Raw genomic sequence first — 21,024 nt, 5'->3', positions numbered from 1 at the left:
AATTTCTAAACAACAATGTGTCAGATTAAACTTCCCGCCTACACCTCCTTCTTGGGCTAGAAGGTAGTCCAAGCCTAGCTTATTTTGATAACTGGCATTTCTCATCTTTGTGGCTTGCTGGGCCAGCAGGTGCAATGCATTTGCAGTTTCATTGGTGATGATTTCAAGTACTGCCTGCAACCTTATGATGTGGCTGAGCATGTAAATAGGGGTACAGTATCCCTGCAGCCCATCTTATGCCCATGTATCTGGCCTATAGTATTGAATTATTCTTTCAGGAGGCCAGTCAGTGTCCTTCCAATCTCCTATCTTTATATCCTTTTTTAGGTCTATATTCCTTTTGCTCCTTCCCTTAATTTCATCACAGATAGGATACCCTAAAACCTCTACCTGTCGTAATGGGTGCAGGAAGAAAGATGGTTTTATTGTCCCTAACACGCAGGCCCCTGTCCAATTGGCAGGTAATTGCCAGTAAGCTCATGGCCCACAGATCAATAGAGGCCAGAAGGTGCTTGCCAGGTGTTTGGTGCCTCTAGCTGATACCAGGAGTGGATTAAAGAGGGAAAACGGGAAAATGGATTGCGACGTGGCAACCTGGTTGTATCTTTACCTTGCTTATATTTGCCCCACCATAAAGTTTTCCCTAATATCGCATTGTAATATTGCTGTCCTAGGCAGATTAATTCCCCTACTGGGTTTGTAAAGGCTTTTCTCCAGTGGCCAATGCAGAATCTTCCAAAGACAGATGATTTTAGCAGCCAGACACTTGAGCTCGCGAGTGCCAGCTCTGGGGATGAAAGGGTTAAAGTGTAATTTTCTTGAGGCAATAGCTCTTTTGCTTCCCAAGGCCACTGGTATCCCATATTTGTTCCTCCACAGACATAGCATGAGGAAACACCTAAGCTGTCAGCTGTTTTCAGCCAACCGTGCGAACAGATCTACAGCTATAGGAGGAGGCGCTTCAGGTACCTGCTGCTTAAAGTGCTCATTGAATGACTTAAAGACCTGGAACTGCTGCTGGGCCAGAAGGAATTGGTTTTCTTTTTATATATATATGATATAGACATAGACTCTTGAGTCTATTTCTTGGCTGCTGGCTTGTACCTCTAGTGGCGCTTTTAAACCTGTAGTCCATACGGGCCGATTTGGCTCCAAGATGGTAAGATTCACAGGATTGCAAATGCTAGTTTTACAATCTGGTTCTGAAGGTATTTTGGTAAGCATGATTAGCCCTGGTGATTGTTGGTTAGTAGACCATGTGGCACAGCCCCAGCAAGTTGTTACCGGGGAACTGGTGGAGCAAGCAGGGGGTGCACACTTATTTTTATGGCAGCTATTGTAGTACTCCATGGAACTGTGGATTATGGGAAAGAGTGAGTCTATGGATGTTATCCAGCAAATATCAAAATACAAAGATGTGACTCCTTTGTGGGAGAGAGAAACTTTGGTCTTGTTTAAGAGACTTCCTTCCCTTGACCCAGTGTGAATCTCAAACCAGGTCCCAGGTAAAAGCTTAGGGTGATAGTATGCATAAAGCTAGCTATCCCCTGGGTCAGAAACTGAATAGTTTGTTTGGTTGCACATACAAGTCCCCAGAGGGGTTCCTGTGCGTTCATAGTATGTATGGTACAACAAAGTCATAACTAGTGTATTTCCTATCCATGTAGTATGCATGCAATGTGGGCATTCCTCTATAGGCGCTTCCTCTCCTAGTACAGACATGGGGATCAACAGAAACAAGGCAAGGTGTAGTATTCTTACACCTAGCATTGGCAGGGTGGAGGAGATTTGTTGAAGCAATAGCACAGCAGTAATATAATTAATAATACAAATAAGATTACTGGTCCTAAGATCTCTGGCCGTATTTACTCATCTGATGATGACTCCTCAAGCTTCAGCTTCCAGTGTGACTAGAGCAGAGCTTGCTGTTTCCTCAAACTTCCGCCATGCATAGACTGCTCAGCTTCCGAAGTGAGCAGAGCAGGGCTGTTGTCGTCTCTGCTAGGAGCCCAGTCTCGTCACAGGATCAGCTGGGTCGGATGGTCTGGGTCCTGCTGGCTGGTCCTCTGGTCCTGGGCTGCCGGTTTCAGCCAGTCGTGGTGGATCCAAGGCATGATTTCTGCAACTTTAACAGCAGTGGGAGTGAACAAAATTACAACATGGGGCCCATCACATATGGGTCCCAGAGTTGCGATTCCGTTTCTTAACCCCAACAAGGTCCCCTGGTTTGAAAGGGTGTACTGGCTCTGTCAGACTAATGGACATTCTTTCTTGTACCCAGCCATGCACTTTCTGCATAGTTAGCCCTAAAGCCTGCATTTGCCTCCTTAGAGTTCTCCTAACTCACAGAGATCACCATTATTTGACCTGTGATTCGGGGGGGGGCACCCGAATAAAATCTTATAGGGTGAATACCTGGTTTGTCTTGTGGGGGTGCACCTGACTTGGAGGAGGACCACGGGTAAGACCTGATCCCATCTCAGGTGAGTTTCCTGACAAAATTTCTTCAGTAGCTGCCTGAGTGTCCAGTTCATGTGCTTCACTTTACCTGAGCTCTGCACCTTTAGGTTGTATATAATTTTCGTTTTATTCTTAATGGTCGAGTTAAGTCCTGCACTATTTCAGCCACAAATGCCAGTCCATTGTCTAACCCCAGAGTCAGGGGTAGTCCAAATCTGGGAATAATGTCTCTTAACAATACCTTGGTCACCTCTCATGCCTTCTCTGTTTGGGTGGAGAAGGCCTCGATCCATCCTGAAAAGCTACAGACAAGCACCAACATGTACCAATAGCCCCCTGCTCAGGACAATTCGGTGAAGTCCATAAGCAGGTTTTCACACGGCATGGCTCTTCTTTCCTGAATTCCTGGGGGTTTGAGTGGGCCCTTGTCGAGGATTATTCTGAGCACAAGTTAAACACTGTTCCCAAACTGCTCAAGTGACAGCAGTAAGCTGGGGCACATAGAAGTGACAACTAGTAATGTCTCTAGTGCCGTTTTTCCCATGTGAGTCCCTTGGTGGAACTGTTTTACAAATCTGGGTGCCACCATTTCAGGTATGGCCAGCCTCCCACTGGAGAATTTCCACCACCTTCCTTCAATGTAGCTCCCATTTTCTTGGGCAAACAAAGCCGTTTCATTTGGAGTGTAGCTTGGGAGGGGAATCTCCGGGAGGGGAATCTCTGGGAGGACAGGCATAGCTAAGGCGTCCTCTTCAGAAGGTGGAGTCACCATTGCAGCCTGCTTTGCTTCCCTGCCTGCCTGTTTCCTTTCACCTCTGATGTTCCTGCCCTCTGGTGCCCCCTACAGTGCACTACGGCCACCTGCTTCCGGGCCCACACAGCATCTAAGAGCTGTAGAATTTCTGCCTTGTACTTTCTTTCTTTTCCTCCAGCAGTCAAGAGTCCTCTTTCTTTGTAAATAGCCCCATGAACATGCAGAGTGGCAAAAGCGTATTCAGAGTCTGTGTAAATATTTGCCTTTTGGTCTTTTGCTAGCCAATGAGCCCTTGTCAGAACTATTAGCTCTGCTTTCTGAGCAGAAGTTCCTGTAGGCAAAGACCACGCCTCTGCTACTGAGTCCAAAGTCACTGCTGCCCGCTCGGCGGGCCTCCTCTAGGATGAAGCTGCTCCCATCGGTAAAATATTCAATGTCCGGGTCCCCAAGGGGCCTATCTGTCAAATCTCTCTGGCTTGAGGACACTTCATCTACTGCGTCCGCACAGCAATGAAGGGGGCAAGGTAGCCGGGTTTAGGGTAGTCACAGTCTCTAAAGTTATGCAGGGATTTTCACATAAGAGTTCTTGATAGTAAATCATTCTCGGATTTGACAACCATTGGTGCCCCCTTTTGTCCATTAAAGTTATAACTAAATGTGGTACCTGGATTATCAGTTGCTGTCCCAAGGTCAGTTGATTAGCTTCTTGTACCAGTGAAGCAGTAGCAGCTAACGCCTTAAACAAGGAGGCCATCCGAGTGCCACATTGTCTAATTGCCTGGATAAATATGCCACCGGGTGGCGCCATGACTCTAGGACTTGAGTTAGGACCCCTATGACCATTTCCTTTTGCTCATGGACATATAAAAAGAAAGGCTTAGTTAGGTCTGGCAGCCCTAAAGCTGGAGCTTGAGTCAAGGCTCCTTTGATTTATTTAAAGGCCTTTCCCGGGTTGGCCTCCCAGAGGAGGGGCTCTTTCTCTCCCCGCTTTGTGGCTTCATACAATGGCTTAGCCGTTAGTGAGAAATCTGGGATCCAGATGCAGCAGAACCCAGCTGCCTTTAGTAACGCTCTGATTTGTCGCCAGGTGATTGGAGAGGGAAGCACACAAACAGCCTGCTTTCATTCACTACCGAGCAATCTTTTCCCTTGGCTTATACAGAAGCCGAAATACTGGACAATTTCAGAGCAGATTTGATCCTTTTTCCCTGACCCTTTATATCTTGCCTTCCATAACAGGGGCAGGAGGTCTTAGGTCCCCTGAAAGCAGTCCTCACAGCTTGGGGCTGCTAGAAGAGGATCATCAGTGTACTGGAGCAAGACACAGTCACTGCTTGGTGGGGTGTAGGCTTTAAGGTCTGAGGCCAGTGCCTCTTCAAAGATTGTGAGAGAGTTCTTAAATCCCTGTGGGAGTCTTGTCCAAGTATACTGTGATTCACCCCCTTGCAAAGCAAAAATAGGCTGACTAATCAGGGCCAGCTGGAGACAGAAAAACGTGTCCTTCAAATCTAGGACTGTAAACAAAGTGGCAGTCACTGGAATAGGTGCCATTAAAGTATAAGGGTTTGGCACCACTGGGTGGATGGTCACCGTGGCCTGGTTTACTGCACACAAGTCGTGAACTGGCCTATATTCCCCAGACAGCTTCCACACTGGCAAGAGAGGGGTGTTCCATAGTGACTGGCATTTGACTATGGTTCTCTGCTTGTGAAGCCACTCCAAGTGTTTGTGGACTCTCCGTATGGCCTCAGGGAGGAGCAGTACTGATGGACCTGAACCAGAGTTGCTCCTGGTTTTAACTCCACTGTAATTGGTGCCTGATTTACTGCCAGTCCAGGCAGGTTCCTTTCAGCCCAGACTCCAGGGGTTTTAGTAAGTAACCCATGCATTTAACTTACTCCTGGTTCTGGAGTCTTTCTTGCATATAGTCTCCATTCCTCAGCCCGTGGGACAGTCAGGGTTAACACCATAGCCTCTGGGTGAGCTGGATTTAAAGTTACATCCCCTTGTGGCCCAAATGTAACCTGTGCCTGCAGTTTTCGAAGCAAGTCTCTTCCCAGCAAAGGAACTGGGCAATTTGGGAGGTATAGGAATTCATGTTGGACTCGTCGTCCTCCTTTAACATACCTCTTTGACGGACAGAAAGGCCTCTTTTCTGAGACTCCAGTGGCTCCTACAATAGTTGCACAGTCCTTGGATGGCGACCCTATAGGTCGGGTCACTACCAAGTGCTCAGCCCCAGGATCTACTGTAAAGTCCACTGGTTGGTCCCCACTTCTAATCTGAACATAGGCTCTTGGGGGTCCAATGAGAAAGAGCCCGGTCTGTCCTAGTCCTCATATCCTTCAGCCCCAGCCAGTCCGATCAGATCCGTGTCTAGTTCCTCCCGGGTGCGGCAGCCCCCTGCTGGTGGCCTTCCCATACCATGGCCCTGACCATTCTCCTTGTTACCATTCTCTGGACACTCGTTCTTCCAGCGCCCTTTCCTTTTGCATGGTGCACAGTGATCTCTTTCTAGTCTCAGCTGACTCTCAGATCCCCATCCAGTCTGGCCTCTTCCATGCCCTCGTCCACGCCTGCATCCCACACAGTGATCTCTTTCTAGTCTCAGCTGACTCTCGGATCCCCATCCAGTCTGGCCTCTTCCATGCCCTCGTCCACGCCTGCATCCCACACAGTGATCTCTTTCTAGTCTCAGCTGACTCTCAGATCCCCATCCAATCTGGCCTCTTCCGTGCCCTCGTCCACGCCTGCATCCCACACAGTGATCTCTTTCTAGTCTCAGCTGACTCTCGGATCCCCATCCAGTCTGGCCTCTTCCATGCCCTCGTCCACGCCCGCATCCCCTTGCAAAACCAGCTTCCTCTCCTGTAAGGGCAGCTGCCAGTAAATCAGCCTTCTTCTTAAGCCTTCAGTCAGCCTCCCTCTTTGCCTCCTGATCTCGGTTAATGCACACCTTGGTGGCTACCTCAATAAGCTGAGTAGCATTCATACCCGTGAAACCTTCCATCTTCTGCAACTGCCGCCTGATATTGCCCTGGGCCTGCCCTACAAATGCTGTATTTACCACATGCTGATTCTCAGTAGTCTCAGGGTTGAACAGGGTGTACAGCTGATACGCCTCACAAAGTCTCTCATAAAACTGGCTTGGGCTCTCATCTGCTCCCTGGAGCACCTGCGAGATTTTTCCTATATTAACTGCTTTTCTCCCACCATCCTTCAGCCCATGCAAGGTTGCCTCTCAGTGCCGCTGCAGCTGCTGCCACTGGGATGCATCATTTGGGTCCCAGGTGGGGTCTGTTTCAGGGAACTGGACCCTGTGCATGTGCCTGGGCTTTAACTGTCTGCAGGTGCATTAGCTTCTAGCCACTGGAGGGCTGCCTGTGTCACTCTCTGCCATTCCTCCATATTTAACAGGGTCGAAAGAAGCTGTTTGCAATCAGGCCAGGTTGGATTGTGTGTCTGAAAAATGGACTGCATCAAGTCTATGAGAGCCTGTGGCTTTTCTGTCTAGGAAGGGGTATGATGCTTCCAGTTCAGGAGGTCAGTGGTTGAAGAGGGCTGGTAAATGAAAGTTCACTCTCCCCGTTGGATGTAGCCGTGCTCATCATAATAGACAGGTCCTCTCGTCTCCCTGAGGTGCATTTGCAGGACTCAGGTGCGGCCAGACCTGAGATGGCCTGCCTGACTTCCCGGACTTTCCACTTAACTTTCTGCAGCTCCAATTCCTCCTTCTCAGGTGAGGCTGGCGGTGTGTACCCACCCGGATTTAACTCCTCATGGGCGGATGGAGCTGCTGGCCTAACAACTGAACCTGCAGTGGGAGCAGTTGGTCTCGGCAAAGCGGGGTAGACTGGAACATAGGAGGAAGAGGAAATTCTGTTTCCCCCTGAGGTGGCTGCAGAATTGGTTTATCTCAGCTTTCCTGTGACTTTCCCTTTTTCTTTGCAGCTGCCAGCACGGCTGATTTTACTTTCATTTTGTGTTCAGCTGCTCAGGCCACTAGCGTCTTGCAATATGCTGCTGGGGGGTGCAACCACGCTGGTTGATTTTGTATAATATTGAGCCATGAATCGATGTAGGGAAATTGATCTGGATACCCTTGCTCTTCTCCCACCCCCATCACCACCTTAAACACCTGGCCAATCACCTCCCTATCTAGAGTACCCTCGGCCGGCCGGCCGACCCCAAAAGAAGGCCATTCTGACTCACAGAGAGTTCTCAACCTTTGGGGGGGGTCAGCTTAGTTCCATAATCCCCTGCAAAACCTTTCTTAAAATTCTTTAACGTACATTCCAGTGGAGTGAGTTTCAACAATTTTCTTCCTATTTCCTCCCTCTGTGACGCACACTCATCCTGACTATCTTTACGGACCAACCAGACCGTCTCCTGTTACGGGAGTTTTCAGTGGCCGCCTGGCCAGGAGAGTTCCTTATCCCACCACATATTAGCCACATCGCCACTGTCCCTGGCGGCCCCAGACTCCACTGGGAGGACATGGTCCACACTGAGATCTGTGCCTCCCCTGGAACCGTCTCTTTCAGGCCCTTTCACACACTTGCCCTCCCTCAGTTCTCTTTCCTAACCGACTTAGCGAGCCTCTCTCGCGTATCCTGCGGTTGGGGTGGCTGCTTTATCCGAATTAGTGAACCACTCCTGCCCCCCAGCCTCTCTCCACCCTGGGAAGACATCAGGCTCCCCTCTGTCCTCATGAGACGGGTCCTGTCTTGGGCCCCCAAACCGGACAGTGGTTCAGTAGCACTGCCTCTGTGATCATCATCCTGTTACCCTTTCCAGGTTCCATTGCTCTGTCAGGGGAGGGCGCCGGAGACCGGGAGAGCCAGTCTCTCCTCGGGTTAAGGTTCCTCGGAGGCCGCCCAGGGTCACAGATAGACCCTCAGGCAAAGGAGAAAGCCAGCCTGTTGTCTCTCGTCCTCCTGGCTGCTCGCTTGCAAGAAATGTTGTGGAAAATCAGGAGGGCAAGGGAGACCTTGGGGTATAGCAGGAGGATCTTCACTGAGTGCACTCCATCCCAGCAGACTCAACGCCCAAAAATCTGGGCCCCGAACAAAGACAAGGTTTTGCTTATATACCTGCTCCTAAGTGGCAAGAATGCGAATGTATGGAGGCAAGACAAAGGCCTTTAATCCAACGAACACAGGCTTATAACTCAGGTTTAGTATACTCCTTACTACGCTGCCCAGATGGTCGATATCTGCTTAGTTCAAAGGAGTCTCACAAAGACTCATCCTGCAACCCCACCATGGCCTCTGGCTGGCTACGGGCCAGACCTGCTCAGGCTATACCGCTTAGATGAAGAAGCAGGAACCTGCAATCATTGACCACAGGAAAAACAGAAACTCCTAAAACTTACAGAGCAAGGACCAAGGTATAGTTTACAGAGCAGAGGGGATGGGATTCGACGGTTAAGTTCACTTACACTAAAGGAGATAGGAAAACGTATCTCTTCACATCCTTACGTTGAGGGAGTGCTGGGAGAGTCTTCAGAGCACATTGCTCTGAGCTCTGGTCCTTAGATAACATTATTGAAACTTTGCCTGTTACTGGCTTTGAAACGAGTCAGCCTAACGCAGGCAGCTTGTTTCTGTCTCTTTTTTAATTTCTATTTCGTTCTGTCTTTAATTTTTTCTTTGTTCTCGCCTCAACATTAGGTTGACAACTTGTGCTCTTTCGGGCTTTTTGGTGTAGGCAGCAGGCACTATGAATTTTCGTCTTACCACTGCTTTTGCTGTATTCTTAAGGTTTCAATAACTTGTTACCATTTAATTGAAATAAGTTTTAAATTTTCATCTTTATGCCATTGTTAACCCAGATATTAATCAGGAGCAGATTTCTTAATTTTTATGTATTTGTTCAGTTGTAAGGGTTTCTTTGAGAGCTCATTTTTAGTTTTATTCTCCTGTGGTCTGAGAAGATACTTGATATGATTTCATTGTTTTAAAAATTCACTGAGACTTGTTTTGTGACCTATTATATGTTCTATCTTGTAGGATGTTGCACGTAGTGATTACAGGAATGTTTATTCTGCAGGTCTTGGACATAATGTTCTGTGAATATCTGCTACATCCGTTTGTTTCAGTGAGTTCTTTACGTGCATTTTTTCTCTGTTGACTTTCAGTCTCGAAGATCTGTCTGGTGCTGTCATGATTGTATTAAAGTCTCCCACTCTGATTGTTTTGCTGTCTATCTCATTTTGTTAGCTCTAATAGTACTTGTTTTATGAATCTAGTTCCTCCAGGGTTTGGTGCATATAAATTTAGAATTGTAACATTTTCTTGTTGAATTGATCCTTTTATAATTGTATAGTGATCACCTATGTCTTTTTCTTACTGTTGCTTTGAAGTCTGTTTTGTCTCATATCAGAATAGCTACTCCTGCTCACTCTTGGTTTCCATTTTTGTGAAATGCCTTCTTCCACCCTTTTACCTTGAGTTTATGAAAATCCTTGTGTGTTAGGGGAGTCTTTTAAAGACATCAGATATTTCCATTGTGATTTTTTAATCCATTCTGCCATTGTGTATCTTTCATATGGAGCATTGAGGCCATTTACATTCAATGTGAATATTTAGATACGAATTACTGTTCTCTTTGCCATGTTATTCTTAACTAGTGGGTTTTTTTTTCCACTGTGTTATTGTTTTACATGCCCTGTGAGTTTCAATCTCTTAAGAGGTTCCTTTTATGTGTATATTGGGCTTTTGTTTTGTAATACCTACCCTTGCTTTTTACTAACTTTGTTTTTAGACTCTCCCCTTCTCCCCTAATCACCTAGCCTTGTTTCCACAGGAGTAAGCTCTCCCTTAGCTGAGAAAGCCGGACGGATGAACTCCATTTGGCTCCGTCATTGGCAAGGGTTCAAGGACTCCTTACCCACTCCCTTCCTCAATGAGTTAACTTGTGTAAGACTCTCAACATATCAGGGTCCAATTAACTGAAAAGATACTGAAGCAAGCAATGTACGAAGTTCCCAGGATTTTGCTCAAGACATAACACCATAAAACCTTGAGTCTGTGTCCGGCAGAGCCCCCATATATAACATCTTATGAAAGATTTAGAGCCCCTGCATCTGGAACTGTTCGTTTCTCTGTAACCATTTGTCTTTTTAACTTTTTTACATGTTTTTACTTCTGTAGACTTGTTGCAGCTGAGCTCCCCCTCCGCTTCCTAATCCAAAGTATAAAAGAAAATCAAGCCACTTCCTCGGGCCAAGAGAATTTTGAGCATTAGTCGTCTCCCCGTCACCGGTTAATAAAGGACTCTTAAATTCATCTCAAAGTGTGGCATTTGTCTAATTCGCTCGGGTACAACAGTTTCAAGGTTTACAACTTCTTCTAGCATTTCTTGTACTGCTGGTTAGGTAGTGATGAATTCCCTCTGCACTGGTGATTCTGAAAATGACTTTACTTCTTTTTGATTTATCAAACAGTTTGGCAGGATACAAAATTCTTGATTGAAAGGTGTCCTGTTCACGGAACTTGAAGACAGAAGTTTCATCCATCTGGCTTGTGAGGTTTCTGCTGAGAAGTCTGCCAGTAGTCTGATGGGTTTCTTTGTTTTGTTTCCTATTACTGCTCTTAGAATGATTTCCTTCATGTTGACTTTTGGTAGCCTGATGACTTTAAGCTTGGTGATGGCAGTTTTTCAATATATTTCCCAGGAGTTCTTTGAACTTCTTGGATTTGGATAGCTAGGTCTCTAGGCAGGCCAGGAAAGTATTTCTCGGTGTTTCCCTCAAATAAGTTTTCCAAACATATTATTGTTTTTCTTCTTCAGGAACGTCAATTATGCTTAGGTTTACTCATTTTGCATAAACTCATATTTCCTGGAGACTTTGTTTACTTCTTTTAGTTCTCTCTAAATTTATTTTTCTCTGATTTGATTAATTCAAAAATACTGTAGTCTTTTTCTCTTCTTCTTTTTTCTTCTTATTTCTGCTTTATTCTTCTTTTTGTCATCTAATATTTTTACTTTAACTTTTCTACTTTTTCTAGTCTATTGTTATATTTTTTTCTTCTACTTTTTCTAGTCTATTTCTAAAACTTTCCATGGCATTTTGTAATTCCCTTACTATTTTCCTGAATTTTGTCTTTTATTTTTAGAAGTTCTGATTGGTTTCTCTTTATGTCTCTCTAAAAATTTGTATTTATATTCTGAACTGCTTTTATACATTTGTTTATGATGATTTTCACCTTCTTGTTATATCTTCTTGAGTAGCTTAATAATCAACATTTTGCATTTCTTATCTGGTATTTTAAAGACTTCATTTTGGTTCAAGTTTATTGCTGGAGACCTAGTGTGACCTTTTTGGGACATTATAGCACCCTGTTTTGCCATATTACTTGAGTATTACTATGGTGGTAAGCCCCACGCAGTTCCCACACACTTGGTGAGGCAGATCCACTCCCATGATGCTCCACTGGCAGCAGTGAGATGAGTTCCCCTCAGCCTGTGATCAATACCTGCAAATAGCAGGAGTCATAACTGTCCCCGTGGAGACTGCAGCCGTGGGTTTCATGCCATGCCCCTTCCTGTCTGCTGATAAGCCGGAAACCAGCTCCTGCACCCATGGCTCCTGACCTTGCAGCCCACTTTTCACTCTTCCCTGCCCAGGCCCTGGCCAAGGGAGTTCGTCCCCACCCGAGGTTGTATCACACACCCCTGTTGACAGCTTCTTTCAACCTGTGACCACTGCCTGAAATTTTTGGCCATTCTCCCCAGGGTCCTTTGTGAAGAACGTTAGGAAACGGTGGCCCTCAGACCGCACGGAGATCTGCGGGTTTGTGCAAGGGTCTTCCTGCCACTGCTTCTACTTTATATTCCATGACCCTCCACAGCGGGTCCTGGCACTGGGTGAGGTTAGGGCCTTCTCCTGAGGCCCGGACTTTCAGGATCCCAGGTGGGCGTGTGTATCCCAGAGGCAAACTGTCCCCTGGAACTCTGTGGACTCAGAGCCCTTCACCTGACTCACAGTGTGTGCTGCAGCTTCCTGCTTTTTTCAGAAAGTTTGTAGATTATTTCAGTGTTTCTGTTCAGCTCCTTCACTGCCTCATGAAAGTCAGTCCACCATGTTCATCTCTCCACGTTAGTTTGTCCTTCCAGGTGGAAGAGGGATGCTAGCAGTGCCTCTAACCTGCCATCTTGGAATATAAGTTTGATTTTTTTATTGTGGAAATGTATTGAATCTCTTCATTACTTCCAAGTTTTTTTTGTTGGAGTCTCTTGGGCTTTTTATAAATAAGAGCATATGATAAGTCAAAACATATTTTAAATGTATTCATTACTATATGGATGACTTCTGTATTTTATTCTTGCCTAACTCTTCTGTCTAAACCCCCCAGTGCTATGTTGAATAATATTAGTGGTGGCGAGGATCTTGTCTAGTTTCCAGTCTTAGGGGAAGATAAGATTTTCCCCACTGAGTATAATGTTAGATGTGAGTTTGTTATATGTTGTCTTTATTGTGTTGAGGTATATATTTTATACATGATTTGTTCAGATTCTTTATAATGTTAGTGTGGCTGATTTTGTCAGCGACTCTTTCTAAATCTATTGATACGGACATAAAATTTTAGTCCTTCAATGTTTTAATTTAATATATCACCTTTATTTTTGCAGGTTAAAACTTCATTGCATCCTAGAAATAAACCACATCTGATAATGGGGAATTCTGTTGTTAATGTGCTGTTGAATTTTGCTTGTCATCTCATCACTCGTGAGAGTTTTTGAAACTATGATAATCAGGGATATTGGCCTGTAATTTTATTTACTTGTAGTGTCTTTTCCTTGCTTCGGAAATACGGCCTGCCAAAATAAGCTTGGATGCATTTCTTCCTCTTATTTTGTTGGAAATTTGAGTAGAGATTCTAGCTTTTTAAAAACATTTTAATAAAATCCATGAAGTTCTTGACTTTGATTTGAGATGTTTGAAAAATCACTGACTCGATCTCTTTACTCATTGGTCTGTTCAGATTTTTTTTTAACTGGAGGCTCACTCTGTTGCCCAGTCTGGAGTGCAGTGGCTCAATTTTGGCTTTCTGCAACCTCTGCCTCCCAGGTTCAAGTCATTCTACCTCAGCCTCCCAAGTAGCCAGGACTACGGGACTGAGGGCGAACACCACCACGCCCAGCTGATTTGTGTATTTTTAGTAGAGACGGGGTTTTGCCATGTTGGCCAGGCTGATGTGGAACTCCTGACCTGAGGTAATCCACCCGCATGGGCCTCCGAAAGTGCTGGGAACACAGATATGAGCAACCACATCCATCCCAGATTTTTTATTTCTCGGTGGTTCAGTTTTGATAGGTTGTATGTCTTTTAAAATTTATGTATTTATTTCAATGTATCCTTAATCAAACAGGTTCTAAAATATCTGCAAGATTACTCACAGGAAATCTACTTATGAAGGAAGCCTTTGTTATATCGAAATACAAATTTGCACAAAGATGAATTATTCAGTGCATATTATTAAAAGGAAAACAAAAAAAAAGCAAGAGAACGAGTAATAGTACAAAAAGGGATTAAATGATTTTCGAAAAGTAAGTAGAAAATAAAAGACGGAGGGAGTGAGAGTGGATAGGAGGGAGGAAGGCAAGCAACAATGATGAACTGTGTTAAATTTTCACTAATTAAAAGGCTATCATATTGAAGAGGTGCCTATTAGACAGCCTTTGGATGTTAACCATGTAGTATACACCATGAACAACCTCGCAGAACACACAAGAGCCCCCTCAGAGAATTCACCTCCCGTGGTCAGTTCTCCCATCCAGTTGCCTTAGGGGCTGGGAACCCTCCCACGTGGTTCTGTGGTTCTGGCTCCTGAGGACACAAACAGCCGGTGTTTCCTCCTGGATGATAGAGAGGTCCCTGGGGAGGGTGTCTCTGGCACCTCACTCTGCACCTGCACCGTGGGGGGTTTTAGATGGTCCCTCTTGCACAATAATACATGGCGGAGTCCGAGGCCTTCAGGCTGCTCCACTGCAGGTAGACGGTGCTGGTGGAGCTGTCGGCTGAGATGGTGACCTGGCCTTGGAAGGACGGGCTGTATCTGGTATCAGAGGTCCCAGGATGGATGCTCCCCATCCACTCCAGTTCTCTCCCGGGCATCTGGCGCACCCAGCTGATCCAGTAGCTGGTAAAGCTGTATCCAGAAGTCTTACAGGAGATCCTCAGAGACTCCCCGGGCCTTTTCACCTCTGCTCCAGACTGCACCAGCTGCACCTCGGCAGAGACACCTGTGTGGGAGACACCAAATTTGCACCAGGGCCCCCTTCTGCCCGTTCTTCTCTGTGACCTCAACCCCTGGGCAGGACTGACCTTGGAGAACAGCCAGGAGGAGGGCGAGGGTGACGGTGGACCCCATCCTGGAGGAGGACAGAAAAGGAAGCTCTGAGATCCCAGCTGGGTGGTGAAGGAGACTCACCGTGGAGGAGAGCCCTGGGTTTAAGTGGGGAGGTCCCCCACTTGAATTTGCATAGTTTCCACCCTGGCCCGAAGGGAAGAGTGTACACGGTTTACAACCCAGAACTGCAATTGCAGAAAAAAGGCGGGCCTGAGCCTCCTGGGAGGAGCAGAATAATTTCTTACAACCTCCTCTTGTCCCTCCCCACTCTTGTCCATGGTCCTACAAGACCCAGACCAGGGCCTCCCTTCTTCCCACCTTTCTCTGTGACCCTGTGAAGGTGGCAAATCTAGATGAAATCATGTGTGTTTTAAAAAATGAGAAATATACCCAGGAAATGCTGTGAAGACAAAATTCAAATGCACATATGCCTGATAATAAGAACTACCAAAAGTAAAAAAGAAACCTACTTTCTATTCGCTGGCAATTTCCCATGAGTGTGACTACAGTCTGGGCACCCAGCAAAGGCAAGATCACCCTAGGACTTCAACAGTCCTCCACTTGATTAACTTGCCAGACCTTCACCCACACCAAATCACACATTTTCCCTGGTCATTTTGTCTCCTAGATTTCTACAGTCTGCAAATTCGGCATAAATAGGGAATATTTGTTTAGGTCTCTGAATTGCTGATGGACCTGAAGCGATCGCCATTAATGCTCCCATCTCCTGGTAGTTCGAAGTCTTTGTATCAACCCCAGCACCTTCTTGTTTAGCTCTTTCATTTTTTAACATTTATTTTATGATACCCACATTGCTTGGAGGAGTCCCTTAACTATCCCCTGTGTCTGCTCCATTTTCTTGTGAACCACTCTCATTTCCTCATCATCTAAAAGATTCACATGAAAAGCCAAGGCAACACAAACTACACAGCTTCTAAAATATCTGCCAGATTGCTCACAGGAATTGTACCTGGGGTGCAGAAGCAAAAGGTCTTCTCTTTATCACGGCACAGGCCATGAACTAGGTAAGGTGCATGCGAAACAATGTCCATCGGCATCAACAGAAACACACAGCAGGGCCTGAGCAAGGTGCATGCTAAGCAGTGACCATCAGCATCAACAGAAACACAGCAGCAGGGCCTCCGTGTGTAGCATCGGCCTCCCCATCTGGAGAGCCCACTTTGCATTTTAAAGAGAGAAAGGGTAGAGAAACTTTACATGATCAGGGATCCAGTGCATGAGGAAAGCTGTCCCATCGGAAGCATCCTACTTGAGGCTGGGATCAGCTGGAGCCATCTGTGATGTGTCTATTGTGAGCTGTGCGTCCAGCATCCTCCCAGACATGCTCCTCCCTTCTGCAGCACATGAAGCCAAAGAGAATCTGCAACATCAGTCACCCTCCTAGTCCACGGGCTAATGTTGTTCATGATCTGATGATATCTGTTAATGATATCACTCATATCACAAAATGATGCCACTTTCCACACTATCCTCCCTATGCTAGTTGTCTAGTGAATTCCCCTCCCCAGCCCAAACCCTGGGCTACCTTCTGTGTGGCTCTTGTGTGTTGTGTGTTGTTTCTGGACAACTGTCCCCGTTGGTGCTGAGTGGGAGTGTAGCAGCCTCGGCTCACAGGGCACAGTGCAGGGCTGGATGTGCATCTTTTTACTGTTATTTTAGCTATCACAGATATAAGTTTCACATTCAGGTCATTCTTCCTTATTTTTACTTGTTCTTATTCAGGGAACAACTCCTAGGGAGCTGTGTCTGTCATTTCTAAATCCCATGGATTACTTTTGCTTCCTGCTCCTTACTGGAGCGCACACGCCATCTCACACCCTGCGCTTCTATAGCCATCCGGGCACTGAATGTCTTCTATCCCACCCTTCCTCATCCTTTGATACTATAAACAAAGCTCTAGCCATGTGTCAGTAGTCAGGAACTTTCTAGCATTCTCCACCTCTGATGTAATTGTGTTGAGTGTCCCAAGACCATCCCCAGGCCCTATAATCAATAGAAATAAGGGACTCACGACAAGTTGTTATTCTCACGGGTGCAGCTTTATTATAGCAAATGAATATGAATTAAATGAGCAAAGGAGCCAGCGGGAAGGCCCTGAGAATCCAGGCACAAGATCCCAGATGTTCTTTCCCTGAGGACTCTCTTGTCCCCCGTCCCCCCAGCAGTGATGAATGACACCATGTGTGAAGCACTGTCCACCAGGGAAGCCCACCTGAGTGCTGGAGCCCAGTGCTGTTTATTGGGGCCATCACAGGTGTGTGTGGCACCTGCACGACTGAGCTCCAGTGCTCAGACTCCGGCCCCTTGAGCAATAATAGGCATTCACCGGAAGTCATTACAGAATGAGCTAGTATAGTGTGCACCCAGGCTACACACACAGAGACACAGACACAAAGAAACAAAAATACATTTTAACTAATAAAATAATCATATCATTAAGCGAGATAAGAGGAATGTTTTGGAAGTGATTGCTATGGTTATGACCTTGATGGTGTTAATAACTTTGCAGATGTACACGGACTCCAAACTCAATGAGTTAACTATGTTACATAATGTATAGTCTTAGAGATGTAAACCTTACCTTAATAAATTGTTTAAAAATATTTCCAGGAGGATTTGCCAAAAAAGCAGATATCATCTCCCAGGAGCTGAATATGGACCTGGCTGGAGAAAGCACTTTTTCAGTAACCTTAAGGGTTTGCACAAACCAAGGCTGCTCAGTAAACACTTTCCTGTACATATGTCCGGGTAAGATGGAAACAGGCTGTTGGAATAAAAGGCAAGGCTCAGAAGAAAGGAGAGAGGAAGTGGTGGACAAGGTATGATCCCAATGTGGGGTCAGTGTGGATGGGAGGCACGGCTGAGAGCCTGTGGATGGACAAGAATGTGGACCAGGGGCAGCAGGAAAATAAGACAAGGGGGTTCTTCCTGAGCCAAACCGGATATTTCACGCAGGGCGTGGGCAGGGGCCGTGCACAGGCGGGTGCCATGGGGTAGGGGAGCCACTGGGGTACAAGAGCCAGGACAGAGCATAAGAAATACAGACATTCCCAAGGTAGCAGGCACAGAAACAACGACTGACAAGTCTCTGTCTTGGGCTCCCATCCACATATCAAAGATAAAGTTAACTGATTTTCCCACCTGGGTAGAAATGACTGAATCTCTGAGTAAGGAAGGACATGAGTGGCGCTGCCAGGGGAAGCAATGCTGGACCTGCCAGCAACCCTCCTCCCCTCACACTGCCCTGCCTGTCCTCCCATCCCCAAAGCATGGAGGTTCTCATCCTTGTCCAGTGGTGGGAGCCACACTCAGTTCCTGGAACCCTCAGGAGGCTTCCTGACATAATCAGCTGAGTCTAACAAAAAAATGGCATTTACAATCAAATTCTCTGTCTACATGTCACCAATGTGTTCTTGAGGCTTTAGAGTAAATGAAATAAGTGATAAAAGATTTTACAAGCAATAGAAAAATCAACAAATCTAAGAGTGTTTTTTCTTAAAAAAGATAAATTATTAGCTAGATTAAGAGAAAAAGAAAGAATCCTTTAATAACTAAAATCAGAAATAATTCAGAAAGCATAAGAATTGATAAAACTGAAATTTAGAAGCAATTCGAGATGATTCCTCTGACATTGTTCCAAGTTGTCTCAATCTGCCAAGTAGTAATGGCATTTCTTGTCTCAGAACCCAAGAAGAGTCCTGAAACACACAATTATTTGTTTAAATTGTCTGTATCACTCTCTAATAAAATACTCACACATAATAATCTAGCTGCATGAAAATAAAAAATAACTAGTTTGAAATTAGAACAAGTCCCAAGTAAATCAAAGTTAGCATGCGGTTCATAATGTGATAGCCAGGAGACACAGCTGAATACGAAGAATGTGTTCATATCTATTTTGTGTCAACATCAGGAAAATATTATGTATATTATTTAGGTAAGAGTCCCATTGAGAACTTTAAGATTATATATTGGTGGGTAATACTTCAATAATAAAAGTAGAGGTTATTAACCATTAATTTGTATTACTAGTACAAACTTTAATTTAGGATATATCCTTCTATGTGTTGTGAAATCAACTCAGAAGGCAGAAAACATTGCACTTATTTAATAAATTAAAAATTAGAATTCAGTATATTTGTTTCTAGGTGGTGTACAACTTCGGAATGTTTTTGCAAACAGAGACGGTTCTTATGTGTCTTCTGGAAATCCTATCAAAATGGACAAGAAGAGAAGAAACTCCCAGGTGAATTTCTACCTACTAGAGAACTGATTAATGTAGTTTTTTGAGTTACTTTTTTATTATACTTTAAGTTTTGTGATACATGTGCAGAACATGCAAGTTTGTTACATAGATATATATGTGCCATGGTGGCTTGCTGCACTCATCAACCCATCATCTACATTTTGTAGTTCTCCTAATGCTGTCCCTCCCCTAGCTCCCCACCCCTGACAGGCCCCAGTGTGTGATGTTCCCCTCCCTCTGTCTATGTGTTCTCATTGTTCAACTCCCACTTATGAGTGAGAACATGTGGTGTTTGGTTTTCTGTTCTTGTGTTAGTTTGCTGAGAATGATGGTTTCCAGCTTCATCCATATCCTTGCAAAGGACATGAAGTCATCCTTTTTTATGGCTGCAGAGTATTCCACGGTGTATATTTTCCACATTTTCTTTATCCAGTCTATCACTGATGGTCATTTGTGTTGGTTCCAAGTCTTTGCTATTGTGAACAGTGCCACAATAAACATACGTGTTCATGGGTCACATGAGATACAGTAGAATGATTTATAATCCTTTGCTGTTATACCAGTAATGGGATTGCTGAGTCAAATGGAATTTCTGGTTCTTGATCCTTGAGGAATTGCCACACTGTCTTCCACAATAGTTGAACCAATTTACACTCCCACCAACAGTGTAAAAGGGTTCCTATTTTTCCACATCCTCTCCAGCATCTGTTGTTTCCTGACTTTTTAATGATGGCCATTCTAACTGATGTGAGATGGTATCTCATTGTGGTTTTGATTTGCATTCCTCTAATGACGAGTAATGATTAGCTTTTTTTTTTTTTCATGTGTCATCTTTTGAGAAGCGAGTGTTCATATGCTTCACCCACTTTTTGATGGGATTGTTTGTTTTTTTCCTTGTAAATTTAAGTTCTTTGAAGACTCTGGATATTAGCCCTTTTGTCAGATGGATAGATTGCACAAACATTCCCCCATTCTGTAGGTTGTCTGTTCACTCTGATGATAGTTTCTTTTGCTGTGCAGAAGCTCCTTAGTTTAATTAGATCCCATTTGTCAATTTTGGCTTTTGTTGCCATTGCTTTTGGTGTTTTAGTCATGAAGTCTTTGCCCATGCCTATGTCCTGAATGGTATTGCCTAGGTTTTCTTCTAGGGTTTTTATGGTTTTAGGTCTTACGTTTAAGTCTTTAATCCATCTTGAGTTAATTTTCATATAAGGTCTAAGGAAGGGATCCAGTTTTAACTTTCTACATACGGCTAGCCAGTTTTCCCAGCACCATTTATTAAATTGGGAATCCTTTCCCCATTGCTTGTTTTTGTCAGGTTTTTCAAGGATCAGATGGTTGTAGATATGTGGCGTTATTTCTGAGGCCTCTGTTCGGTTGTACTGGTCTATATATCTGTTTTGGTACAAGTACCGTGCTGTTTTGGTTACTGTAGCCTTGTAGTCTAGTTTGAAGTCAGGTAGCGTGATGCCTCCAGCTTTCTTCCTTTTGCTTAGGATTATCTTGGCTATACAGGCTCTTTTTTGGTCCCATCTGAAATTTAAAGTAGCTTTTCCTAATTCTGTGAAGGAAGTCAATGGTAGTTTGATGGGAATAGCTTTGAATCTATAAATTACTTTGGGCAATCTGGCCATTTTGGCAATATTGATTCTTCCTATTCATGAACATGGAATGTGTTTCCATTTATGTCCTCTCTTATTTCCTTGAGCAGTGGTTTGTAGTTCTCCTTGAAGAGGTCCTTCACATCCCTTGTAAGTTGTATTCCTAGATATTTCATTCTCTTTGTAGCAACTGTGAATGGGAGTTCACTCATAATTAGGCTCTCTTTTTGTCTATTATTTATGTATAGGAATGCTTGTGATTTTTGCACATTGACTTTGTATCCCGAGACTTTGTTGAAGTTGCTTATCAGCTTAAGGAGTTTTTGGGCTGAGACAATGGGGTTTTCCAAACGTGCATTCATGTCATCTGCAAACAGAGACAATTTCACTTCCTCTTTTCCTATTTTGAGTACCCTTTATTTCTTTCTCTTGCCTGATTGCCCTAGCCAGAACTTCCAACAGTATGTTGAAAAGGAGTGGTGAGAGAGGACATCCTTGTCTTGTGCCGGTTTTCAAAGTATGATGTTGGCTGTGGGTTTGTCATAAATAGCTCTTATTATTTTGAGATACTTTCCATCAATACCT

The 21,024-nt window shown here is 44.7% G+C and overlaps 1 pseudogene and 1 gene segment (V, D, J or C); both read right to left on the bottom strand.

Annotated features, from left to right (window-relative positions):
• Positions 1-21,024, bottom strand: part of LOC126958583 (immunoglobulin heavy variable 4-28-like) — a 220,212-nt pseudogene that overhangs the window by 186,580 nt on the left and 12,608 nt on the right. The gene's annotated exons all lie outside the window — the stretch shown is intronic.
• Positions 13,550-14,648, bottom strand: LOC126958609 (immunoglobulin heavy variable 5-51-like). The segment is given in 2 exon segments: positions 13,550-14,464; positions 14,547-14,648. Coding segments are annotated over 2 exon segments (363 nt in total).

This window comes from Macaca thibetana, chromosome 7 (assembly GCF_024542745.1).
Source record: "Macaca thibetana thibetana isolate TM-01 chromosome 7, ASM2454274v1, whole genome shotgun sequence".
In the NCBI taxonomy this organism is placed as follows: Eukaryota; Metazoa; Chordata; class Mammalia; order Primates; family Cercopithecidae; genus Macaca; species Macaca thibetana.
This window is presented reverse-complemented; position numbering and strand designations above follow the sequence as displayed.